General features: G+C 40.1%; 1 protein-coding gene across 1 annotated transcript in view; it reads right to left on the reverse strand.

Annotated features, from left to right (window-relative positions):
• LOC101129558 (signal-regulatory protein gamma) overlaps positions 1 to 9,144 on the reverse strand; it is a 29,242-nt gene extending 20,098 nt beyond the window's left edge. Inside the window, exons 1-2 of the mRNA XM_019017564.3 lie at positions 9,007 to 9,144; positions 433 to 789 (exon numbers count right to left, since the gene is read on the reverse strand). Of these exons, the coding sequence (XP_018873109.1) occupies positions 433 to 789; positions 9,007 to 9,079 (430 nt within the window). The 5' untranslated portion in view covers positions 9,080 to 9,144. The remainder of the gene's footprint in view (positions 1 to 432; positions 790 to 9,006) is intronic.
• Positions 9,145 to 12,030: the final 2,886 nt, after the last annotated feature.

A 12,030-nucleotide genomic window follows, 5' to 3' on the forward strand; every position in this document is an offset into this window, starting at 1 on the left:
AGTATAATAATAATAAAATAAAATAAATTAAATTAAAAAAATAAAAAAAAGAATATACTTGGCCAGCCTGAAAGAGAAGCGCTCTTTGGAGGCAGCAGGTGAGTTCTGGCCCCGTACTTGGGCAAGTCACTCAATCTGTCAGTTTCCTCATTTGTGGAACCAAAGGGCTGGGCCAGATTGGGAAGGACAAGAGCTGTAGAGCCAGACAGATTGAAGATGTAGTCTTTCCCATCATTTACCAGCAATCATTTACCTTGAGCAATAGCATGATGTCCCTGGGCCTCAACTCACCTGATCTGTAGAAATGGGTGACAACAGGTCTTGAAAATGAGCACTCACAACCACACCTGATTGTTGCTCAAAGAATGGAAGGTGTTACTATTGAGTTATTGTCACACATCAGGGGATGAGGGAGGTCCATGTTGTACTCACCACCCAAAGCCATCTCAGTGCCTGGTCCAGACTTAAACTCCACGTTCTCAGGGCTCCCTTTTCGAAACTTCACACAGTAGTAGGTGCCGACATCTGCTGGGGTGATGCTACTGATGCGGATGGAAAAGTCCATGTTGTTTCTCTTTGTGAGGTCTGAAACTGTTGTTACCCTGGGGAAGTGGCCTTCTTTTTGATTGTAGATTAATTCTCGGCCTGGTCCAATTCCTCTGAACCACAGGACGGGTCCCACGGGAAGCAGGGAGGTCACAGTGCAGTGCAGAGTGGCCGTCTTTCCAACTGTGACCAACAGGAGCTTCTCAGGCTGAATCATCTGTAGCTCCTCCTCACCTGCCACTTCTGGAAAGGAGCACAAAGCAATCATATTTTCATCCTTACATAATCCTGTATTTCCTCATGTTTATCAAAGATATTCAGTGACTGGGTGCACATCAGGAATCAGGAGCAGGACTTGATCTCAGCACACTGCATGTATTATCTCATTTAACCCTCACAACATGCCTATAACATAAGACTGTATTACAATTGAGGGCACTGAGGCCTGAGGCACAGAGAGGTTCGGTTTTTTTTTTTTTTTGAGAGAGGGTCCTGTTCTGTTGCCCAGGCTGGAGTGCTGAGGCATAATCATGGCTCACGGCAACTTCAACCTCTCAGGTTCAAGTGATCCTCCTACCTCAGCCTCCAGAGTAGCTAGAACCACATGTGTATACCACCATGCCAGGTTAAGCTTTGTATTTTTGCAGAAACAGGTCACACCATTCTGCTCAGGTTGCCCTTACTTGAGTGCAAGTGATCCACTTGCCTCGGCTTTCCGTAGTGCTGGGATGACAGGTGAGAACCATCAAGCCCAGCCAAGGGATTCAATTTCAAGGTAGAGCTTTGGGTTGAGGACCTGAATAGAACTCCTGAACTCTACTTTGAAGTGTTTATATACATATACATATATGTCATATAAGTGTCATATATATTTTTATGTATTTTATATATATATATATGTATTTAAAAACTGTCAGTAAAGCTATGCATCTTTTGCAGGCTATTTTTTGCCTTTCCAAATTCTAGAGGCTGCCCACATTCCTTTCTCACTGTTACATCTTCCTATCACTCTAATGTCTTGCTTGCATCCTTACATGTCCTTCTCAAAGAATTAATCTCCTTTCTCCTTCTTATAAGGACCCTTCTGATATGTTGGGTGCACTCTGATACTAGACCCAGTATTAAAACCACTGTCTTAAAAATGCTCAAGGAAGTAAAGGAAACAATGGACAAAGTACTAAAACAGCAGGGATATAAACACATTCACAAAACAAGAACATCCAGAATGAGAAATTATAAAAAGAAATCCAACAGAAACTTAGAAGTTGAAAATACAACAATTGAAAGTTCAGTAGAGGGGTTCCCCAACAGGTGTGAACAGGTGGAAGAAAAATCATAAAGCTGCAAGGTGGAATAATTAAAATTACTAAGACTGAGATATGGATGGAAAATGGAGTATAGTATAGAGAACAGAATCTAAGGGAATTCTGGGACACTATCAAGTGGATTGAAATACACATTATTAGAGTTCCGGGGAAAAAAAAGAGGAAGAGAAAAAGGAGCAGAAGATTATTTGAAGAAATCATGGTCAAAACCTTCACAAACTTAATAAAATACATGAATGCACAAATTTAAAGACACTGAAGAAATGCAAGTTTAACTCAAGGATAGAATCTGAGACCCACACTAAGGTACATTATAATTCAACTGTCAAAAACTAAATTCAAAGAATCCTGAAAGCAGTGGGAGAGAAACGATTCCTCACATACAAGAGACCCTCAGTAAGATTATCAGCTGAGCTCTTTATATAAAGTATTGGAGGCCAGAAGACAGAGGGATGATATGTTCAAAATGCTGAAAGAGGAAAAACCTGTCAACCATGAATTCTATACCTGGCGAAAGTGTCCTTCAAACACAAGGGAGCAATTAAGACATTCTCAGATAAACAAAAGCTAAGATAGTTCATGACCACAAAACCTTGCTTACAGGAAATGATAAGGGAGTGCTTCAGGTGGAAATGAAAGGATGCCATATGGCAACTCAAAGTTATATGAAGAAATAAAGATGTCCAGTTATATGTAAATTTTTTAAAAAAATCATATTTACCTGATACCTCCACATCCCACAAACAAGTTGTGAGCACCCTGCCAAACCAGGTACACCACTGTGATAAAGCTGGTCCCTGCCGTAATTCCTCTTCTTGTCCTCCTCTTCTGTGACTTAGTGACACTGAAACATTCTCGTAAAACCCATCATGCTTTTTCTTGGTGTCCTCCACCCTGACTCCCATTAAAGGCAATGGCTTCTCATCTCTCATCTCTCTTGCTTCCCCATCTGCTTGGTTGAGCCTACTCCCTGGGAGCTCCTCCCATATGGCTTCCTGTGTGGCATGCCCTACCCAGCTATGCCTCTCCAGATGAAATTCTCATGACCATGTTAGAGTGATCCTTTAAGACACAACCTGCAGGACTTACTCTACCATTTTCAACACTAATGGCAATGAGGAGGGGATTATTCTAAACCGGGGTAGAAAGTTCCTAGGAGATGCACTTTGTTCATGGCTTACTGATTTGCTACAGATTGGCTCCACAATTTGAGAGGGTTTTTTTTTTTTTTTGCCCTGATGCGTTTCTTGTGTTGTGCTATGCACAGCTATGTGTTGCCTTTTGGAGTGCTGCCAAGACTCTCTATCCTAAAATGTGTATCCTATTCCAATATCAATAATGACAGCTGCCTTTCTTCAAGAGCACAGGATGATATAGCAAACTCTTCAAAGAAGACTCATGTGATACTTATAATAATATCACATAATCCAGCATCTCTGAGTGGTTTTGAGGTGCCAGTGGCAATGTATTCTTCATTTACAAATTTTACTTGCAAATTAAAATCAACAGGCACTCCTTTTAGTGCTTTCAAACAAACAAAAATACCTCTTCTCTCTAGAGACTTTGGCAATGATTTTCATTCCTCTTGGAATTTCTAGACCACTCCTGATGGTCATAAACTTCCCCAGGGCTTCTAACTCAAAACAAAAAATAAAACAAAACAAAAAAGCCCCTCTCTGCCTTGTTCTTTACTTCATTCTAACAAAAAATGACTGGTTATCTACTACAATCTACTGGCTTGTGGTCCAGATCTAGGGGGAATATTTCCTGTAGCAAGCATTAACCACTGGTTGTCTCACAGGCCAGTCCCTGCTCATCTGAAATGAGTCCCATTGGAACTTAAACTTCTACTGAAACACAAAATTAAAATTTGTCAGGTGCAGCTGCACACCTTTCTGTTGACAGTGGCCTTATTACTACTGGATTTGTTGATGCAACAATCCTCAACCAAATACTAGCTAACTCAATTGAACAGCATGTTAGAAGGATTATAAACCATGAACAAGTAGTATTTATTCCTGGCATATGAGTATGTTTCAATATACAAATGACAGACAAACAATAGGTATTCTATAAATATTTATTTATAGAATAAATAGAAAAAACACATGATCATCTATTTTGATGCAGAAAAGCATCTGGTAAATTTGTACATCTATTTATGATGAAAACAATAAAAGGGATATATGAATACTTTCACAAGATGATAACGTTCACCTACTCATACTTTATTTTTATTGCACTTATCATTGTCAAAAATTAATTTTTTCATTCACCTATTTATCATGTGTATTGATTACTGTCTTTCTCTGCAGTGGATGTAAGCAACAAAAGGGCAATTACTTTTTCTCTTTTATTCTACCAAAGTACCCCATGTTTTTATGTCAGATCCTGGCACGTAGTAGGTATCCAATAGATATGTGTGTAATGTTTGAATTGCTCAGTGGGACATTTCCCTCGAAGACTGAAATCTTCTATTTTCGGTGGTTTGCTCCTGTGGAATTTGACAGAAAATGAGTTTCCCATGTAGAGGACTTAGTGAAAAAAAAATCAATTTGCAAACATACAGAAAGTAGAAGAGCCCAGAGAAGAAAACCACAATCTCCCTTCACACCACATTGCCCACTCCACACCCAAGAGCAGCAGCTGCAGAAATCTCATGGAATAGAATCAAGACCGGAAGTGTTTGAGTAATGGTGAAGCCTGTGACCTCTGGAGTCAGAGTGCCTGAGTTCAAATCGTAGCTCTACCAGTTACCAATGAGTGAGCCTGGAGCACTTTGTGCTTCTGTTTTCTTATCTGTTAGGGAAGGTGACAAAAATATCTACCTTGTATGTAATGATCACATGAAGTAAAAGAGGTAAGGCATTTTCAACAGTGTCTGCCACATGGTGAACGTTCAAAAATTGTAAAGTTATTGCTCAGTAGATTTCTGAGGCTTGGAGGCTTCAGTGGACATTAGATGACAAGGATAAGGATAAGGATATGGATACGGATATAAATATAACTATAGTTATAGGTAATATAGGCAGACCTGTGTCATCTGTATCCCCACATTTTTTTCCTCATTTCTACCTTCATGGAAGAGGGAATTTCAGGATAAAGATGCACAGAAATTCTGCTTTGAGGGAAAATGCATTTTACCAAGAGAGAAGTTTGCTTATCTGTTGCTTCTATTAACAGATTGGAGGACTTTCAGTGGTAAGATTAGAGAAGTAGGAAGGAGGGAGAGTGGCTGGGCAATAGGGAAAACCACACATCTCTTCAATGTGCATTTCATATAGACTGAAAAAATGAGTTGAAGTTTATAGTAAAGAAAGTCTTTAAAATCCTGTGTGTGTTTCAGCATGGTCACATGAGATTTATCTCAGGAATGCAAGGATGGTACAACATTCATAAATCTCCAAATGTGATATGCTACATCAAGGCAATCTTGAGCAAAAAGAACAAAGATGGGGCCGGGCATGGTGGCTCATGCCTGTAATCCCAGCACTTTGGGAGGCCGAAGTGAGCAGATCACGAGGTTAGGCAATCGAGACTGTCTTGGCCAACATGGTGAAACCTTGTCTCTACTGAAAATACAAAAAATTAGCCGGGCATGGTGGTGCACACCTGTAGTCCCAGCTACTTGGGAGGCTGAGGCAGGGGAATCACTTGAACCCGGGAGGTGGAGATTGCAGTGAGCTGAGATCACACCACTGCACTCCAAACTGGCAACAGAGCAAGACTCCATCTAAAAAAAAAAAAAAAGAACAAAGATAGAAGCACCACACTGCCTAATTTCAACATTGACTACAGTGTCAAAGTAATCAAAATGGCATGGCACTGGCATAAAAAGAGATATATAGACCAATGGATCAGAGCAGAGCCCAGCAATAAACTCACACATTCACACTCAATTGACTATTGACAAAAGTGTGAAGAAAACACAATGGTGAAAGGTCTGTCTCTTCAAAAAGTGGTGCTGGGAAAGTTGGATACCCATGTGTAGGGGAATGAAATTAGGCCTTCTTCTCATGCCTCATACAAAAATCAACTCAAAATGGATTAAAGATTTAAATGTAAGATCTGAAACTGTACAAGAACTAGAAGAAAAGTTTCATGACATTGGTCTTGGCAATACATTTTTGGATTTGAGCCCCAAAGCACAGGCAACAAAAGCAAAAATAGACAAAAGGCATTAACAACAAACTAAAAAAGCTTCTACCCAGCCAAGGAAACAATCAACAGAGTGAAGAGACAACCTATAGAATGGAAGAAAACATTTGCAAACCATACATCTGATAAGGAGTCAGTATACAAAATATATAAGGAAGTCAAACAACTCAACCATAAGAAAACAACCCTATTAAAATATGGGCCAAAGATCCGAATAGACATTTCTCAGAAGAAGACATTAAGATGGCAAGTCAGCATATAAAAAAAAATCCAACCTTACTATTCATGAGATAAATGCAAATTAAAACCGCAGTGGGCTATCATCTCACATCTTTAAGAATGGCTATTATCAAAAAGAGGAAATTTAGTATTGGAGAAGATGTGGAGAAAAGGGAACCCTTGCAGACAGTTGGTGGGAATATAAATTAGTAGAGCCATTAGTGAAAACAGTATGCAGGTTCCTCAAGAAACTAAAAATATAACTCTTATCTGATCTGGTAATCTCACTACTGGCATATATCCAAAGGAAATGACATCAGCATGTCACACAGATATCTGCACTCCCATGTCCATTGCAGCATTATTTACAAAAGCCAAGATATGGAATCAACCTAGGTGTCTATCAGCAGATAAATGGAGAAAGAAAATGTAGCGTATATGCACAATGGAATTCTAATCAGCCTTACAAAAAGGGAAACCCTGTCATTTGCAACAACATGGATGAACCTGGAGGACATTCTGCTAAGTGAAATAAGCCAGGCACAGAAAGACAAACACTGTATGATTTCACGTATGTAGAATCTAAAAAGTTGAGCTCATAGAAGTAGAAAGTAGAACGGTGTTTATCGGGGGCTAGAGAGGGGGTGTAGTTGGGGAGATATTAGTCAAAGGATACAAAATTTCAATTTAGATAAGAGAAATAAGTTCAAGATATCTATTGTACAATGTGGTGTTTATACTTAATAATATGAATTGTATTCTTGAAAACTGCTGAGAGAGCAGAGTTTACGAGTTCTCACAATAAAAAATGATAAATATGTAAGGTAATGCATATGTTTATTAGTTCAAATTAGTCATTCCACAATGTATGCATATTTCTTAATATGTTGTACATAAGTATACATACTTTTGTCAAATAAAAATAAAATAAAATATTTATTTTGTTAAAAATTTCACTGAAAATAGAAAGAGAAACAATGATTAAAAATGAAATCTCATCTGTGCATGTACATGTACATGCATATGCACATGTGCATATATATGTGTATATAATGTGTATATATACACATTCACAAATATATATAAAAGTTTGGCTTATCATGTTAGTATATAAGGTTGTTTTGTGCATTAATTACAATTATGACAAATTTAAAGATCTCAGTAAAATATCTGGCACATAGAAATCATCCAACACATTTTTAACATTTTGGGAAAACATACATACACTAGCATTTTACCTCTGATTGTTTCTGACTGGTGTGATGGGTGATTATTAATCTAATGTTTGCTTGCCTGCATTTTCTAATATTTCTACACATAGCATAACATGGTTAAAAGGGTGATAAACTCTGGAACTGGTCAACCTGGACTTGATCCCAACTGCTCCATGGACTGAGGTAGGGGACAATGAACAGGTTCCTGCCTCTGCCTCACTCCCCATTTGCAAATAGAGCACAAGAGTTATAGCTTTCACACAGGGATGCTGTGAGGATTAGTTGACTTAATACACACAAAATGCTAAGAAGTGCATCTGCCTTACAGGAAGAGAGCAATTGCTGAACTATTACTGCTGTCATTTGGGTACAGTGTATGTGTAAAAAAAATAATTTGAAAAGTGAGACCCTTGCCCTCTAAGACCTGTGAGGTGACATCACAGCAGGGCCCAGCGGGCAACTGAGAGGCTATTGTGCCCAGCCCTGTGACCGGGGGTCAGCTGCATGGTCTGAAAAAGGGGTGAAGACAGGCAGCCTGTCTGGGAGCTGTGAACAGGGCTCTCTCAGGTGGCACCAGGAAAGACCTCCCAATCCTGTCTGCCTGGGGGAAGGGAAAGTAAATTCTCCAGGGGAAAGTCAAGATGACCAAGGGAGATGGTGGTGCCTGTTATGGGCTGAATGTGCCCCCAAAACGAATGGGTTGAAGCCCCAATCCCCAGCGCCTTAGAATTTGACCATATTTGGAGACAAGGTCTTTAACCCATTTATGCCCGAGGTTGCAATTTTTTTTAATTTGAAAAATCAGACCTTGGTGATGCCCTTGAGCAGTAGGATATAAATAACTCCCGCAAGCTTAGTGATCCAATAGTGGAGCACTAGGCATAAATGGGTGAAGCAATTTAGTTAAATGAGGTCACTGGCGGGGAGCCTTAATCCAATATGGCTGATGTTCTCGTAAGAGAAAATGAGAATACAGACACACACAGAGGAAGACCATGTGTCAAGACACATGGAGGAGATGGCCTTCTACAAGCCAAGGAGAAAGACCTCAGTAGAAACTAACCCTGCGGGCATCTTGATTTTGCAATTCAGCCTCCAGAACTGAAAGAAGAAAGTCAATGTCTATTGTTTTAGTCACTGAGTCTGGGGTGCTTTGTTGTGGAAGCCCTAAGAAAGGAATATAGGACCCTGTAAGCATGAAATGTGGAACTTCTTAAAGAGGAGGAGGGCACACAAAAATGGGTAGGAGGACTCAAGACAGGTAAGGATTTAATAATGATTCTTCTGTGTTTGTCAAATAAAATATTATAAAAATGTAAGTAATTGTGATGGTGGCAGAAGCCTCACAAGGTTTGATGCCTCTGGTAGCCAGCTGCAGATCCACAGAGAAAGTGCTCAGCTCCCTGATCTTCTGCTCTTGGACAATGTCCAGTCCTTGACCTTCCTTGGCAGTGCTTGTGCTTATCTGAAATTGCTGCAAGTCCAGGGGCAAGGCTAGGTCCAGGAAGCAGGGAGAAAGGGTTCTAGCCCAATGCAATGCTCACCTGTAAGTCCCAGCAGTAGAGTCAGAAGCAGGAAAGGACCAGGAGGATGGGGCCAGGAGGCTGGGACAGGCATTTTGGAGACCTCAGAAGCCTGCTCTGTTCAAACGTCTGTTCTGGGGAGATGTCAGGCCCTGCTCTGAAGACAGAAGACAAGCCCTGCCTCCCTCAATTCAAGAGGAAGTGGCTATGATGGAATGCAACAGTAACCTGCTTCTAGATCGTGACTTACAAATCAGGCACAGTAGGCAGCTACAAAGCAAGGAGTTATTCGTGCTCCATTTTCAGGATAATCAGACAGGGTTAGCAGAAATAATGCTTCCTGCCTGCCTGGGACCTGTGCTCCCTCCTCATGTCCCCAAACCCATTTTCAGGTCTTCTTGGTGATTTGCCATTTGAGGCTTTTAAGTCAAGAAAGATCTGTTGTTAGGTACTGTTTTCTAAAGTCTTTATTTCAAGACCCTAGGATGTGGTTGGCTTGTGGTCTCGTTCTGCAGCAGCCTCAACCAAATGCCACTCCGCTGGAGGTAGCAGAAGAGTTCACAGGACCTGCTCAACACTGGAGAGGAACCAGATCTTCTCCTGAAATGATTTTCTATTCCAAATTGCTATAATTGGCAAAACTTAGCCCAAATTCAGTCTCTTGTGGACCTTAGCACTTTCATGTGCCTGCACCCAGCAGAAGGAATTATTTCTTGACTCCTTCCAGGAGAGAAACTGGGTTTGAGGTAATAAGCAACTGCTTTGTGGAGTGAGGTGGGGATTGTGGGTTATGGAAAGGGGATAGGGTTATCATGAGGGAAGATTATGGTGGGCAGGTTCCTGGGGCCGTCACATCAATTTCAATACCCTTTCTTCTACACACAGAGCACCTATTTCATTCACCACTGAGTTCAGATGGGAAATGAGGAAAGAGGAAAAATCCATGCTCCTACCAAGAGTGTGTGCCAAGGAGTTGGGGAAGTCGCTGGGCCCTCCCATGCTCAGTTTCAATCTCCTAAACTGGGAATAGTAAGTCTTTTTGTGCAGTGTTTTAGTGACGATTAAAGAGGTAATGAGCATATCATGCCTGAAACCCAGTAGGTCATTATTGATACTCACGGTGCCAGGTCAAGTGCGGGAACTCAAATGTTGCTTTTGAATGGATCCCTACTGCATGCTGAGTTGCCCACCAGTGGCTTTCTCCCAGCAACCCAGGCCTCCTGAGACCCAGCTTATATAGTGTATTTGGACTCTCGCTGCCACCCTGAAATCAGTTTCTCCCTCTGGATTCTCTAAATCCTGCTCCTTGTTCATCCATAGATTAATTCCTCCTCTTACAATTTCCAGCTGTGTGATTTTCAAAAAGACACTACTTCTCTGAGCCTTAGTTTGATTATATGTAAATAAATGTTAGAATATGCACCTTGTAGAGCTATGGTAGGAATAATATAAGCCATACTGAATGCTTGACTCATAATTAATTATAAGCAAAAAAACCTGGCTATAATTATTTTCTGTGTACAGGAAGAGTCCACTGGTTCTCTGCCACCGTTGTGCCTTAGAAAAGCCACCTTGTTCAAATAAATGATTTCTCTTCCAGCATCTATGACTAAGAAAGACCTGTCCAGAATCCCTCATCTCACATGTGGGTTTTAGGTCCTTAATCTGTCATGAATAATTGTCAAATCAAATGGTAAATGTTATCATGTTTTAATTGAAAGTCCTGTTTCAATGTGGCAGATGTACACAGGGTGAAATCTTCCCCTCCTTCTCCACACCCACAGTAGTGAAAACACAAAATGAAAAGAATATATGAATCAATGTCTAATTACACTTGAATACAAGAAATTGGCTTCTATATGACATGAAGGAATTATAACAGCTATCATTTATTGAGAGTTTCCTGTGCTCCAGATATGGTGCCAAGCATTTTTCTATTGGTAATGTCATTAAATCATTGCTCTGACCCCATGAGGTAAGCTCAACCATTAACCTCTTTTCACAGGTGAGAAAACCCGAGGCACATGGAGAGTAATGAATTTGCTCAAGATCACCCGGCTTTTAGAACTGGAACATAGACTGCCACACTCCACAGCCTTCACTTTTAGTGGTTGTACTATGATACCTCTTGCAGGAAGGGAGAGACATCCCTCAGGAAGAAAGCAGAGAAGAAGCTATAGCCTCAATTAGGAGCAGCCCTCATAGTGAGGCTGGGGCAGGTGCCATGCTCCACGAGGCCCTGACAACCCAAGATCACATGGGGAATTATTCCTGGGAAGACGGAAGTGCAAGCAAGAATCACCAAAGATTTGAGGAACAGCACTGCAGCTAACTAATTCAAGAAAAACGATAACTCAAAAACAAATAGCAATCAGAAGAACTTCACACCTGAGCAAATATGAAAAAACAAAATGTGTAAAGTTCTTTAAAATTAGTATACTTAATGATCTTATAAGGAAAACAAAAGAGAAGTAAATTCATAAACCAACATCAGGCATGTAATAATATGAAACAGAAATAGGTGGGCATGAGGTAACAACAACCATCTTGAAAAAATACCAAAACACAGACTTTGGAAATGAAAACATAATCAGTGCTGAATTTTTTAAAAAAAACTTAATAGGTTGACTAGCTGACTATACATAAATAAGTATAATAGTAAGTTAGTAAGCTGGGTGATTATGTAGGGGAAATCTCCTGTGGTACAGCACAGAGACACACCCAAACAAAGTAATGTGGATAGGTAAAAATATACCACAATATTGTGGTATATCTTTTCCTATTGCTCTATTTTTACCTATCCACATTACTACATTACTTTGAGAGGTGTGAGTCATAAAGTATTATGTCTCCAAAAATAAGAATTGGGCATATATGACTCAAAAATGCATAGTATAGTGTCAGGAAGATGGCAGAATCTGTGCTTAGAGCAGCAAGTGCCTTCCTGTGAACTTCAATCCTTCAGTAAAGATCAACTAAGTACACAGATGCTTACAATTTTTGTGGAAATCATGTGGAGAATTGAAATTTAAATTTAGGTGACTT

The sequence above is a fragment of the Gorilla gorilla genome, chromosome 21, assembly GCF_029281585.2.
Source record: "Gorilla gorilla gorilla isolate KB3781 chromosome 21, NHGRI_mGorGor1-v2.1_pri, whole genome shotgun sequence".
NCBI lineage: Eukaryota > Metazoa > Chordata > Mammalia > Primates > Hominidae > Gorilla > Gorilla gorilla.